At 39.8% G+C, this 15,807-nt stretch overlaps 1 protein-coding gene across 1 annotated transcript in view; it reads left to right on the plus strand.

Annotated features, from left to right (window-relative positions):
• Nucleotides 1-15,807, plus strand: part of LOC139020116 (nephrocystin-1-like) — a 94,046-nt gene that overhangs the window by 24,116 nt on the left and 54,123 nt on the right. The window contains exons 7-11 of the mRNA XM_070429739.1: nucleotides 278-378; nucleotides 941-983; nucleotides 1,836-1,932; nucleotides 3,717-3,811; nucleotides 5,738-5,866. Of these exons, the coding sequence (XP_070285840.1) occupies nucleotides 278-378; nucleotides 941-983; nucleotides 1,836-1,932; nucleotides 3,717-3,811; nucleotides 5,738-5,866 (465 nt within the window). The remainder of the gene's footprint in view (nucleotides 1-277; nucleotides 379-940; nucleotides 984-1,835; nucleotides 1,933-3,716; nucleotides 3,812-5,737; nucleotides 5,867-15,807) is intronic.

Genomic DNA, 15,807 nt, shown 5'->3' on the forward strand with positions numbered 1-15,807 from the left:
TTCGAGTTCTTTTGTTTGTACCTTTACTTCCTTTTTTTTTCATTTGAATAAATTCTATCTGGAATGTATTTTGATTAAACTTTCTCTCTACCTCTATCCTTGTAATTTTCCAAATAGTAAAATGATCAACTACATGTTGAAATCTTCTTACCACTGACTTTTTTATATGCCCCTCATGTAAATTCCCATCTACACTCAAGTCTCTTTGAAAGTCATGTTATTGGTTGATTTTTGCATTAGGTAAGGAAAAGTGCCTTATATTTCCCTCATTTTTCAGCCCCATCATAAAGAAGAAGACCACGAGTCAGGTGAAGAAGGCAGTGAAGGCGATGTGGAGGTGGCGGAAGAGAGAGCAGAGGGAGCACAAGTTGAGCATAGGTACCAAGGCCTGAGGGGATATCAAAGTAAAATAGATGAAAGGTTTGGGAAACTTTGTTTATTTTTATCATTGTAAATAATTCAAGATTTTTTTGGTGAGAGACAACTTGCAGTTTGTGAACAGTGCTTTTCATATTACTGTTTGCTTAAAGATCATTGCTACTTTAATTTTGTGATTATTCTTTCTTGGTTTCATCTGGATACTGTTAGGTTTTCAGAACTTACTGACAGCCCTGGCTGGGTAGCTCAGTTGGTTACAGCATTGTCCGATAGGCCAAGGTTGTGGGCTCAGTCCCTGGTAGGGCACATACAAGAAGCAACCAATGAATGCATAAATAAGTGGAACAACAAATTGATATTTCTCTCTCCCTTTCTCCCTCCCTCTTTCCTCTCCCTAAAAAACAAACAAACACACCCAAAAACCTTTTCTCTCACAGTTTTGGAAAAGGAAAAAAAGGACTTACTGATAATTATGTACTTTGTTCTTTGATTAATGAAGTTTCCTAACCAAGTGAATAAGCGTGACCTGTCTGTGCATTCATGTTGCTGTTTTGTCTTCCAGAACTGATTCTCACTGGAGTGCTGTCCAAAAAGCTCTCTCAGAGGTTGGTACCTCCTGTCTTGTCAATGATGTCTCACTCTGTTACCTACCAGTCCTGCTAGAGTTCAGATGCAAAACAGGATGGGGCTTTGGAAGAGAGCGTTGGATGTGAGACAGGGTGCAGGCCTGGACGGGGCAGAAACAGGCGCTTCTGGTTAGCGAGCCTGCGCACCAAGCAGCATTTCCCATCAGGTCTCTTCTGTAGGAAGAGTAGATTTGAGGGCTCGGTAACCTCTCTGACTGCTTCTGCCTGCATTTTCTATCATTTAGGTAAAGACTGCTGTTAAATTTTAGTTAATAGGAAAAATTCCAGAAACCTCCAAAAGTAAGAAATTATTCATAATCTTATCACTTAAAAAATTACATAGCAAAATGAAAATTCACTCCCCCCATAAATAACCACCATTAACAGTTTAGGATTTATTCTTTCTGACTTTTTACCCTGGGTCTTACATGGACATGCTTGTGAGTGTGTGTGTGTGGTGTACACACACACACACACACACACACACACACACACACATAGCCATTGTCAGTGCATATGAGTTAATGATATTAGCTCATCTGTTACATGGCAGTACACTGTGGGGTGGGACAGGAGGAGGACGTTTTGATGAGGGATGTATGTGCAGGAGCACAGGGCCCAGCCCACTGGGCACAACCTGAGGCTTAGGACCTTGGGAGATGCCAGGATTCAGTGAAGGCTCCTCGCAGGAATTTGGGGTAAATTGCTGTGTTTGTTCACTAACATCTGTACACTGAGCTTTCCTTTCTGGGCTGCAGTTGCTATAATGATAATGACAATACTGTAGAGTGAGGGAAACGTGAATGAAAACAGTGAATCAATTGTTTTTAGCATCTTCAGCAGATAAACACTGTTGATGTGCTGACCACGATGGGAGCCATTCCTGCTGGGTTCAGGCCGTCCACGCTCTTCCAGCTGCTGGAGGAAGGTAACAGTCTGGGGTCTCTCAGTGCCACAGACCTTAGTTAAGCTTTATGTCTAACTTCCTTGTTTTAGCCCAAACAAGTTGCTTAAAAAGACGGTGAACCTCACATCTCATTGGTGCTCGCTCATCTTTTCCTCATCTTTCCCGTGACAGTGGAGGAAGGACCCCTTATGCCAGTGATGGCGAACCTATGACACGCGTGTCAGAGGTGACACGCAAACTCATTTTTTTGGTTGATTTTTCTTTTTTCTTTCTTTTTTTTTTTTTAAATATATTTTATTGATTTTTTTACAGAGAGGAAGGGAGAGAGATAGAGAGTTAGAAACATCGATGAGAGAGAAATATCGACCAGCTGCCTCCTGCACATCTCCCACTGGAGATGTGCCCGCAACCCAGGTACATGCCCTTGACCGGAATCGAACCTGGGACCCTTCAGTCCGCAGGCCGACGCTCTATCCACTGAGCCAAACCGGTTTCGGCTGGTTGATTTTTCTTTGTTAAATAGCATTTAAATATATAAAATAATTATCAAAAATATAAATCTTTGTTTTACTATTTTTTGCAAATATCAAAAAATTTCTATATGTGACATGGCACCAGAGTTAAGTTAGGGTTTTTCAAAATGCTGACATGCCGAGCTCTAAAGGTTTGCCATCACTGCCTTATGCAATGAGAGGCCAGCCTGTCTTTCTATACTCTGGGCTCCAGTCTCTTCCCTTTATTCCAGAAACATGGCTCTTAATTGTCAGCTCCTCCCTGTATCTTCAGCTGGCCCACCACTTCTTCCCTCATCAGTAACACTGGCAAGCCTAGTGCCTCCCACCTCTGAGAACCAGCCTCTCCAGTCTTGTCCCTTCCAGGCCAAGCCTCCCTTTCTCTGCTTTTCTTCACAGCAAAACTTTTCCAAAGAGTTTCCTCCATTCGTCTTTTCTGTTGTCTTACTTTTGCTTGGATTTCCCTGTACTTTTGTCCATAAGAACATTTTATTTTTTTTAAAAAATATTTTTGTTGGTTTCAGAGAAGAAGGAAAGGGAGAGAAAGATAGGAACATCAATGATGAGAGAGAATCATTGATCGGCTGCCTCCTGCATGCCCTCTACTGGGGATTGAGCCCACAACCTGGGCATGTGCCCTGAATAGCAATCAAAGCACGACCTTCGGGTTCATAGGTCAACACTCAACCACTGAGTCATGCTGGCTGGGAATCTACTTAATTTTTAAATGGTTTTCCCCACTCAACTGTAAATGCATGAGGGCAGGGCCACATTTCTCTGTTCTCATTTGGATTTCCAGGTCCTCGCATAGCACCTGGCACAGAGTAGGAAGTCAAAGATGATTTCTCCAATGAATACATGATTTTGTAATAAGTGTTCTTCATGACTAAAATTTGGGAGAACAGTATCAAAATGGTTTTGTATTAAGAAGTAACAGTAATGATGATTATATATTTTTCTGAATTTCCAAAAGAATATTTACAGATTTCTTGAATCTTACAAAAATATTTGACTGGATCATTTTCATCATGGGCCATGTTATTGGCCTAAGAGGCTTTCAGATATTTCTTGAAGCTGCTTGGTGATCAGCTCTTATGTGTTTCTATTTTTGTGTTTCCTCTGTTGTTTGTCTGTAAATCCCGGTTGGTGCCTCTGTCTTAGGAAGCCCATTCACAGGAAGCAGCTGGCCTTTTGGATGTCTGTTTCTTAAGTTTATAGCATAGAGTAATGGACTTTTGGCTTTGAATTTAGTTCCTTTCTTTGTAAGGAAATAAATAAAACGTTATTTTTCAGGGAATCAATTTCGAGCAAGTTACTTCTTACAGCCAGAGCTCACTCCTTCACAGCTGGCCTTCAGGGATCTCCTGTGGGATGCTAAGACAGGCACTGTAAGTGTAGCTACTAAGTTACAACTTTTCCAGATTGTGTCCTGGTTGCAAGTATACCAACAACATGTTAATTGATTAATGCATTATGAAAAACAAAGAAATTGTTTCTGTTCTATGATTTTGAAATACTCAGTGAGTTTCATAACTAAGACACAACTTGGGTTTGTGATTTATTTTGTTTCTCTTCTCCACAGCTCTCTTCTCCCATCGTTACAAAGGAAACAGTACCTATCTCAGTCATTCTCTGCCTCAATTTCTCATCTATAAAAAGGAAATAATAGCAATACTTGCCACATAGGGTTATTGCGAGAATTATGTGTGTGAAGGGCAGAGAATAGTGCCTGGCTCATGATGATAACTCAGGAAATGTTAGGCAGTATCACCATCATCATCATCATCATCATCATCATCATCATCATCATTTGTGGGGAAGCACTGGACTTGGTTGGAAAGTCTGTATGGAGGACTCTCTGAGAGCTCGGGGGCCTCTAAGGGACCTTGCCGAAGGTGGCAGCCCCTGCCTTGACTTTTGCAAACAAGTCTGAGGCCCCGGTGTTTACTGAAATCTTTATGTTTAGTCTTCAGACGTCCTTGCTTAAAGGATACTGCAGATGCATGTGTCTTCTCAAGGCTACTTACCCTGCTGATAGTATCTAGAAGTTAATTTTAGTTCAAGCTGTTGCTACAATAAAAGCCTAAGGAAGCAGGTGAATGGGGCTGTTGGGTTCCTATAGCCAAGCAGTCCCTTAGCCTCTCTTTCACAGAAACATGTGTAAGAGTAATCATTTATCCGTCGCTCAGGGTCTGCTGGTCAGCCTCAGCGATTATTATTATTAATATTATGTTAATTAAGTAAGAATGAGTACTTCCTGATTATACTTTTTTTGGGATTCCTTAGAGTAAAGGATTCCTGTATCCCCAGTTGAAGTAGGAAACACTCTTCATTTCATTGTACTCTCCAACTCTTTAGCAGATCTACACCTTGTTGGAGTGCATCACTCCCCTTCCTGTTTACCTTCCACTTTTTCCCCTTCCTGCCCCAGGGCCTCAAGGGGTGAACAGACTTACTGTGGTCAGGTGTTGTGGAGAGGAGTAGTACAGAATTTTAGTGCTGCTTTTCCTCTCAACCAGAGTATTGCCTGGAACCTTCTTTGTATTAAATATCTCTTATTGCAAGTCAACAAAGATGTCATATTTGGTGTGTTTAGTGTACTAGTACTGGAATACTGGGATAAATGGCATTTCATTTTATGAATTTTACACCCCGCTCTCATTTCTTAAAATGAAAAGGTGAGGCTTTTAGATGTTGCCTTATTTTATCAATGATAGAAGTATTTTATATGGAAGGACCATGATCATAAGGCAGAAAGTTAAGAATGGAAGATGTTCTTAAATTAGAAACCAGATGAAATTTGTTTATGGACATTCTGAACTGTACCTGTGAAGGTGAACCAAGCAGTCATATCCCATGGTCAATGACTTCTCTCTGTCAAAACATCTGTTTAAGAAGCCAAGGAACAATGTAGCTAAGTGCTTAGAATTAAACCAAGGAGGAGCTGGCTGGAAGCTACACGTGCTGTGACCGTCTGCCCTCACCCCCATTGTGGAGGAGCGACTGTGTGAATAAGCTCATACACCTTACCTGATTGTACGGCAGTTCCTCCCATCACAGTTTTATACATTTCCACCAAAGTGCAAATATTTAAAATATAAATCATCATAAAACATGCACCTAAAATTTTGACTTAAATTAATCATCTATTGACAGTTTTCTTGTGGGCGCATATTTGTTTGTAAAATTATTCCTTTTGTTATTTGTACATTATTCTTATGTATATTTTCTTACATATTTATAAAAGATGCTTTGAAAATGAATTTGTCTTAGTCACAAAAGTAAACCTTTTTCATAACTAATTTTTCTTTTAGATTAGGTCAAGAGCAAGTCGTGTTTCCTTGATCCTGACCCTCTGGAGCTGTAAAATGATTCCTGTTCCGGGAGTGAGCATCCAGCTCCTCAGCAGGCACGTGCGCCTCTGTCTGTTTGATGGCAATAAGGTGAGCTTACTGCGGAGCACAGGGGTTCACGTCAGGATGGAAAACATTTTGTTAGTCAACACGTTAAACACGTCCTGGCGGCGGTCTGTCTGTCTCTGATTCTTTATATGTGCATGTGTATGTGTATGTATGGGCATGTGTACATACATATAAAGTAATATGTGGTAGAGTGCCACTACATGGGTTTTGATGACATGGGCTTCACTCTGGCTCCTTGAGTGGCCAGATGTGTGATGTTGGCTAATTGTCGCAGTTAAAGCCTCTGAGCCATAGATTTTTCACCTACAAAAAGGTACTGATGCTTGCCTTCTAGTATTGTATAGCTCAACACTTAGGCGCACAGAGTTGCATTTCTGTCGAACGCACATTCCTGTATAACCCTCACCCCCGTCAGGAAGTGGAGCATTACCTCCCCTTATGGAGCTTCCTTGTGTTCTTTTCCACTTGACTCCTCCCTGATTCCGAGGAGAATATTTTTTATCCAGTACCAAACAAAGAATTTGAATGACTCCTAAAAAAGTAATTGATTTGGCCCTGGCTGGGTGGCTCAGTTGGTTGGAGCGCTGTCCCATACACCAAAAGGTTGCAGGTTTGATTCCTGGTCAAGGCACATACCTAGGTTGTGGGTTCGATCCCGGTTGGGCTGTGTATGGGAGGTAACTGATTGATGTTTCTCTCCCACATCGAAGTTTCTCTCTCTCTCCCTTCCTCTCTCTAAAATTAATAAAAACATATTCTCAGGTGAGGATTAAAAAAATTTATTTGTTTGTGAGACAATATCTTTAAATGATGCTCAGGTGGATGTGTATAGCTTTTAAAAAATATTTTTTTTTATTGGTTTTAGAGAGGAAGGGACGAAGTAGAAAGAGATAGAAACATCAGTGATGAGAGAGAATCATTGATCAGCTGCTTCCTGCATGCCCCCTACTGGGGATTGAGCCTGCAACTGGGCTTGTGCCCTGGCCAGGAATCCAACCGTGAATTGGTTCAGAGATTGACTCTCAACCACTGAACCACACCGGCTGGGCTGGAAATGTATAGCTTTGATTGATATACTACTAGACAAGAAGAAAGATTTGAAATTGGTGATCTAAACTAACTCAAGAGGCTAGAAAAGGAAGAGTGAGTTAAACCAGAAGAAAGCAGAGTGGAGGAAATAATAAAGGTAAGAATAATAATTAATGAAACAGAAAACAGATGAATAAAAGAGAAAATCAGAAAAGGCAAAAGTTTATTCTTTGAAAAGGTTAGTAAAATTGAGAGCTGCCTAACTACTAAGACTGATTAAGAAAGTTTAAAAAGGGAGAAAGAAAACAAATGATCAATATTTGACATGAAAATGGCACCTCATAACAGATCCCCCAGACATTAAAAGGATAGTAAGGGGATATTATAAACATTTTTATGCCAATAAATTTGATAATTTATATACATCAATTCCCTGAAAAACTACAATTTACTGAAACTGACATAAGAAAAAAATAGAACATTTAAATAACCTTTGTTAAAAAAATTGAAACTGTAATTAAAAATCTTCCAACAAAGAAAACCCTAGGCTGAGATGGCTTCACTGGTGAATTCCTCCAAACATGTAAGGAAGAAATAATTCCAATAGTAGACAAATTCTTCTATGAGAGATGAAAAGAAAATCTCCCCACTCATTTTGCAGGGGCAGGAAAAATGTGATGCCAAAATACTATAAGATATTATAAGAAAAAAATTACAAGAGTAGTGTCCCTCATGAATATAAAATCTAAAATCCTAAACAAAATATTAGCACATTGGGGAATATTGAACTTGAATTTCAGGAATTCAAATTATGCACCTGTGTAACCAACATTTGACATTTAAATTCAGATCATTGTAATTTTCCGTATTAACAGAACTAAAGAACTAAAGAAGAACTATAGATATAGAAAAAGTATTTGATCAATTTCAAAACCCATTCATGATTAAAAAAAAAATCCCAACACACTAGGAACAAAAGAGAATGCCCTCAAATTAGTAAAGGGCAACTAGAAAACTAAAGCTAGCATCATCATCCTTAATGATGGAATGTTGAACACTTGTCCCCTAAGATCATGAACAAGTCAAGAATGTCCAAGAAACAAAAATATAACTCAGTTTTCTAAATGGACAAAAACCACTTAAAAAAAGAAAATATATGAAAAACTAAGAGGAATATAAAGATATATTCAACATATAAGAAATCATTGGGGAAATGCAAGTTAAAACCACAATGAGAGCGATCTAACCATAGCCTACGTATAAGAAACCTACCTTAAATGTAATAAGGGTGGGAAAAAATGTAGCACTTAAAATATACTAATATCAGATAAAGTGGACTTTAGAACAAGACAGTTACCAGGAATAGAGAGGTACACTGCATGATAGGGACAATTCACCAAGAAGATGTAACAGTCCCCAAAGTGTTCACCTAACATCAGAGCTTCACAATGCACAAAGTGAAAACTGATAGAGCTGAAAGGAGAAACAGGCAAAGCCACAGTTACAGTTGGAAACTCTACCACTTCTTCTCTCAGAAATCTATGCAGCCCAAGCTGGTTTGGCCCTGTGGTCAGCCTGTGGACTGAAGGGTCCCAGGTTCGATTCTGGTCAAGGGCACATGCCTGGGTTGTGGGCTCGATCCCCAGTGTGGGGTGTACAGGAGGCAGGTCATTGATTTTCTATCTCTCGCTCCCTTCCCCTCTGAAATATATATATATATATATATATATATATATATATATATATATATATATATATGAAATCTATGGAACAGGCAGATAGAAAATTAGTAAGGATAGAAAAGAACCCAATAACACTGCCGGGAGCCGGTCCATCCTTGCTATTTCAAGGGACCTGGCGTATATGGCATACTGTTCTTAATATGTTTGCTCCCCTTCTTGGCGCTATGTGGTTTAACCCAAGTCACCTCTCCTAGAAAGGTTGTTTCCCCAGGTAGGAATTTTTCCCTGAGGTTAGGGAGGGGATACAACCCCTTAATTAAGTGCCAGGTGGGTAGTTAAGCTACATAATCTTTACTCCCTGGAATGGCGATAAGAAACGCCCTAACCTTTGTAATAGAAATTGACAGGATTAAAATCGGCTGGTATAAATACGGATGTAACAAGACAATAAACATCAGATCCTCATCAGATCCTAACCAGAACCTAGCCAGAGAACATGGCAAAAGATCCTGAACAGAACCTGGCTACAGAACTTCACTGGAGAACCTAGACAGAACATGGCAAAAGAACCTGGATAGAACCTGGCTAAAGAACCTGGTGACTGAACCTGGCTGGAGAACCTGGAGAACTTGGCTGGAGAACCTAGAGACAGAACCTAGAGACAGAACCTAGCAAGAAAACATGGCAAGAGAATCTGGCGACAGAATCTGGCGGGAGAACCTTGCTATGCTGATCAACTGAACGCTGCCTCCATGTCATTCCTTCTTCGCCAACTCCGTCCACGCCTTTGGGGACCCCTGGACCCGCTGGGGTTGGACCCCAGCATAACACCACCGACAAACTGTGCTGGGGTCCAATCCCAGCGGGTCCAGGGGTCCCCAAAGGTGTGGACGGAGTCGGCGAAGAAGGAATGACACGAAGACAGCCTTCAGTTGATCAACAGACTAGTCAGGACCTCTAGCCAGGATCTCCAGCCAAAGTTCCGGTCGGAGTTCTGGTTAGGAGCTGATGAGGATCTGATGAGGATCTGATGTTTATTGTCTTGTTACATCCGTATTTATACCAGCCCATTTTAATCCTGTCAATTTCTATTACAAAGGTTAGGGTGTTTCTTATCTCCATTCCAGGGAGTAAAGATTATGTAGCGTAACTACCCACCTGGCACTTAATTAAGGGGTTGTATCTCCTCCCTAACCTCAGGGAAAAATTCCCACCTGGGGAAACAACCTTTCTTGGAGAGGTGACCTTGGTTAAAACACATGGCGCTAAGGAGAGCAAACATATTAAGAACAATATGCTATGTATGCCAGGTCCCTTGAAACATATGCTGTGCAGATGTTTCTTTCCTGCAGCGACTGTGTCAAGCAGCAAGGATGGACCGGCTTCCGGCAAAACTGGATCTAACTGACATTTGCACACTTCACTCCAAAATAGACATTCTCCTAGGTGAATATGGAACATTCAGCAAGGTAGATGCTTCTGAAGAAAATAAAAGGATTGAAATAATACAATGTAGTTTTTAATATGTTCTTACTGATTTCAGAGAGAGGAAGGGAGAGAAAGGAATAGAGACTTCAACGATGAGAGAGAATCATTGATTGGCTGCCTCCTGCATGCCTCCTATTGGGGATCGAGTCTGTAGCCTGGGAATTAAACCATGACCTCCTGGTATTCATGGGTTGATGTTCAACCATTGAACCATACCTGCTGGGCCGATGGTGTGGTTTTTGATCCCATGTAATTGAATTAGAAATCAGTAACAGAAAGATAAATGGAAAATCCTATATATTTGGAAATGGATTTCTAAATAATCAAAGGGTTAAAAGGAAATTTCAAGGGAAATTAGAAAATATTTTGAACTGAACAAAACATGAAAATGCAGCATATAAAGTGTGGGATGCTGGCTAAAGCTGTGCTTTCAGGGAAGTTGATAGTGCTGCATGCTTACGTTAGAGATGGGTAGTCTGACTCTCCTGAGGACGTGATGCTTGAGTTGAGATCTGTCAGGTGAACAGGCCATAACAAGGTGCAAAAAGAGAACTGTGTATCTGTTGGAAGGAGCAGTGCAGGTGAGCAGTGCATGCAAAGGTTATGTGGGAATGGACTTGGGAAGTGGGTCGGTGTGGCTGAGTGAAGAGAGCGAGGGAAGTACAGATTGGTTTAAAATGGGAGATGTCAGGACATTGTAGGCCATTGTGTAAGATTTTTGTCTTTATGCTAAAAGCTGGAGAATTACTGGGGGAAGTGACACGATTTTGATACATGTTTTGGGCAGATGTCTGGCTCCTCTCTGAAGATGGGTTAGAGGGAACAGAAGGGACATGAGTAGACTATTTGGGGACTATGACACTGGTGGTCAGTGGTCAGCAAGTATGGCTTTCAGGAAAACAAAACTGGAGGCAGCCTGCCAGGATCAACCCTGGCTCCACCAGCTGCTAAGTGGGGAACATTGACCAGAGAACTAGACCTTGCTCCCCCACTCATCTGGTTCATACCTATTAGGGTCAGTGTGAGGGTCATGTAATGAGTTAGCATAAACACATCGGACATAGTGGGTGTGTGAGAGACAATGGTGATGACTTAGATTAGGGAGGTGGAGGTAGCGATGAGAGAGCTAAAACCAAGAGGATTTGGTGATGGATTGGATGTGGCTGGTGAGGGAGCGTGGGCTCTGTCCATGGTGCTGATGTACAGTTTGGTGGGGACACTGAAAGCAGATCAGCTCTGAAGGGGTGTGGGTTTGCTTTGCTTATCCTACTAGACATCTAACTCATGACTCAAGAAAAGTGTTGTCCGTTCATCTGAATCGGGAGGAAATGAATTTGTGTTACAGAGACCCTGCCTCACTTCCACACTCTGCACAATACCAGCTACTGCCATACATGAACCAGCAGGTGTCCTCAGTGGCCAAGAAAAGATGAATTGCCTGTTATATGAGACTATAACACAAAGATTGAAATTTTATTGTGAATAATAAAAGTAATTTTACATAAAATAATAGAATTTTTGAAACCTATTTATGTCAACTTTCCAACTTGAGAAGTTATAGAACAAATACTGATGCTATTGACTTGAGTGCTTCTTTAATAAATCTAAGCCTCGTTCCAAATAAAAAGCATGTTTGTAAAGCTGATTAATGAGACACTGCTTGCTTCTAATACTGGTTGAGTAAGCTCCTCTCAGAACAACTTGCCCAGTGGTGACAACTGTAAATTCTGGGCGATGTACCAAAAACAACTGTCTGAGATACTGAAAAGCATCTGAAAGCAGGCAGCTACTGGAGAGGAGTCGGAAATCGTAGTCTGCTGGGGATTTTCTCTTTATTTCCTCTCTTTTTCATTCATCTGTGTTTTTTCCAACGTTAGTGTGTTACTTGAACATACTACTCTCACAGACCCTCTGAATCACCTGTGGTGCTATGGAGAAGATCTCTGTACAGCGTTTTACTGCTTGCTCTGGTTGTTCGTTATAGGCACATAACTCACCACAGTCTGCTAATGTCATCACTCCAGTTTGAGTCACGGGTAGAAACCTCACCTCCCTTTGATTGTCGTTACCCTCTTTCCTTTATAATATAATCATCTAAAATATTTCCCTTCCATACATACACTGAGAACCACATTGCACAGTATTATAATTTTTGCTTCAAAGATCAAGCATAATTTAGAAACCTCAAGAGAATATCTGTTGTACTCACCTTTTCACTCTTCCCATTGTTCTTCCTTCCTTCCTGATGTTCAGAAATTTCCTTCTTTTATTTAACCCTTCCTGTTTAGAGAACTTTCTTTAAACCATCTTTTCAGATAGGATGATGACTCTTAGTTTTTCTTTATCTGAGAATGTCTCCATTTCCCCCTCATTCCTGAAGGATATTTTCAGTGGAGATGGAATTCTGAGTTGGTGATTCTTTTCCTTGGCACTTGACAAATATTGTGTTACTTTCTTCTGGCCTCTGTGATATCTATTTTTTTCTTAAAAAAAACCTTTATTCTTGAGAGTATTACAAATGTCCCTCCCCCTTTTTAACCTCCTTGCCCACCATCACCCAGTTCCCGCCCCGCCCCAGGCCTTCACCACCCGATTGTCTGTGTTCATGGGCAATGTATATACACATATATGTTCTTGGTTAAGCTTTTCCTCCCCAGGCCCCTTCCTCTGAGATTAATCTGAGAACCAGTTTCCATGGCTCTGTTCTATTTTATTAATGAGTTTATTGTGTTCATTAGATTCCACACTTAAGTGAGATCATGTGATACTTGTCTTTCTCTGACTGGCTTATTTTGCTTAACATAATCATTTCCAGGTCCCTCCATGATGTCTCAAAGGGTAATAGATCCTTCTTTTTTACTGCTGCATGGTATTCCATGGTATAAATGTACCACAGCTTGTTTATCCACTCATTTACTGATGGCCACTTGGGCTGTTTCTAGATCATAGCTATTGTAAATAACACTGTTATGAACAAAGGAGTGCATGTTTTCTTTCTGATTGGTGTTTCGAGATTCTTAGCATATATCCCTAGAAGTGGGATCACTGGGTCAAATGGCAGTTCCATACTTAATTTTTGGAGGAAACTGTTTTCCATAATGGCTGCACTAGTCTGCATTCCTACCAGCAGTGCATGATGGTTCCCTTTTCTTTACATTCTCGCCAGCAATTGTCATTTGTTGATTTGTTGATGATAGCCATTTTGACAGGTGTGAGGTGATACCTCATTGTCGTTTTAATTTGCATCTCTGATGATCAGTGACTTTGAACATTTTTTCATATGTCTCTTGCCCATCTGTATGTCTACTTTGGAGAAGTGTCTATTTAGGTCCTTTGTCCATTTTTTAATTGGATTTTTTGTTTTCCTTCTGTTAAGTTGTATGAGTTCCTTATATATTTTGGATATTAACCTTTATCAGATCTATCATTGCCAAATATGTTCTCCTGTACAGTGGGCTCCCTTTTCATTTTGTTAGTGGTTTCTTTTGCTGTGCAGAAGCTTTTTATTTTGATGTAGTTCCATTTGTTTATTTTCTCCTTAGTTTTCTTTATCCATAAACATAATTGCTTCGAGAGATGTCTGAGACTTTGCTGCCTATGGTTTCTTCTAGGATTTTTATGTTTCACAACTTACATTTATGTCTTTTATACATTTTGAGTTTATTCTTGTGTATGGTGTAAGTTGGTGGTCTAGTTTCATTTTTTGCATGTACCTGTCCAATTTTCCCAACACCATTTATTGAAGAGACTGACTTGACTCCATTGTGTGCTCTTGCCTCCTTTGTCAAATATTAATTGAGCATAATGGCTTGGGTCGATTTCTGGGTTCTCTGATCTGTTCCATTGACCTATATGCCTGTTCTTGTGCCAGTACCAGATTGTTTTGATTACGGTGGCTTTGTAGTATAACTTGAAATCTGGTGTTGTGATCCCTCCAACTTTGTACTTCTTTCTCAAGATTGCTGCAGTTATTCGGGGTTGTTTTTTTTTTTTTGGTTCCATATAAACTTTTGAAGTGTTTGCTCTAGATCTGTGAAATAGGCTGTTGATATTAATAGGGGTTGCATTGAATCTATAGATTGCTTTGTTAGTGATGTTGATTCTACCAATCCATGAACACGGTATATTCTTTCACTTGTGTATATCTTCCTCTATCTCTTTTTTCAATGTCCTATAGTTTTCGGAGTACAGGTCTCTTACCTTCTTGGTTAAGTTTATTCCGAAGTATCTTAATTTTTTTTGTTGCAATGGTAAGTGGGCTTGTTTTTTTAGTTTCTCTTTCTGAGCGTTCATTATTGGTGTATAAAACTTCCATCTATTTCTGGGTGTTAATTTTGTATCCTGCTACATTGCCAAATTCATTAATTAAATCTAGTAGTTTTTTGGTGGAGTCTTTAGGGTTTTTTATGTATCTGTGAATATCATGTCATCTCTGAATAATGACAGTTTCACTTCTTCCTTTCCAATTTGGGTGCCTTTTATGTTTTCTTCTTGTCTGATCACTGTGGTTAGGACTTCCAGTACTATGTTGAATAAGAGTAGTGAAAGTGAACAGCCATGTCTTGTTCCTGTTCTTAGGGGAAATGGTTTTATTTTTTGCCTATTGAGTATGATGTTGGCTGTAAGTTTGTCATATCTGGCCTTTATTATGTTGAGGTATGATCCCTCTATTCTCACTTTGCTGAGAATTTTTATGAAAAATGGGCATTGGATTTTGTCAAATGCCTTTTCTGTCTATTGATATGATCATGTGATTTTTGTCTTTCAGTTTGTTTATGCGATATATTACATTTATTGATTTGCAAATATTATACCAGTCTTGCATCCCTGGAATAAATCCCACTTGGTCATGGAGTATGATCTTTTTAATGTATTGCTGGATCTGACTTGCTAATAATTTTTAAAATAATATATATTTATTGATTTTCAGAGAGGAATGGAGGGGGAGAGAGGGATAGAAACATCAATAATGAGGGAGAATCATTGATTGGCTGACTCCTGCACTGCTGCCTACTCGGGATTGAGCCTGCACCCTAGGCATCTGCCCTTGACTAGAATCAACCTGGGACCCTTCAGTCCGCAGGCTGACTGAGCCAAACCAGCTAGGGCTGATTTGCTAATACTTTTTTTGAGGATTTTAGCATCCATGTCCATTAGGGATATTGGCCTGTATTTCTCTTTGTAGTGTCTTTATCTGGTTTGGAATAGGATAATGCTAGCCTCTTAAAAAGAGTTTGGAAGTGTTCCTTCCTCTTGGATTTTTTCGAGTAGTTTGAGGAGGCTACTAGGTATTACTTATTCTTTGAATGTTTGGTTAAACTCCCTTGTGAAGCCATCCAGACCAGGGCTTTTGTTTGCTGGGAGTGTTTTGATTACTACTTCAGTTTTATCAGTTGTTATTGGCCCATTTAGGTTTTCTGATTCTTCCTGATTCAGTTTTGGAAGATTGTATATTTCTAGGAATGTGTCCATTTCATCCACATGGTCCAGCTTGTTGGCATATAGTTGTTCGTAGTATTTTATTTTATTTTTTTACAATCATTTGTCTTTCTGTGGTGTAAGTTGTTCCTTCACCTCATTTGGCTCTGATTTTATTTCTTTGGGTTTTCTTTCTTTTTTTCCTTCGTTGTTCCTTCCTTTCTTTCTTTCTTTTTTTCTTCTTTCTTTCTCTCTCTTTATTTCTTTTTAAAAAAACATATATTTTATTGATTTTTTACAGAGAGGAAGGGAGAGGGATAGAGAGTTAGAAACATCGATGAGAGA

The sequence above is a fragment of the Myotis yumanensis genome, unplaced genomic scaffold (genome assembly GCF_028538775.1).
Source record: "Myotis yumanensis isolate MYYU_CA2020_CCGP unplaced genomic scaffold, mMyoYum1.0.hap1 SCAF_11, whole genome shotgun sequence".
NCBI lineage: Eukaryota > Metazoa > Chordata > Mammalia > Chiroptera > Vespertilionidae > Myotis > Myotis yumanensis.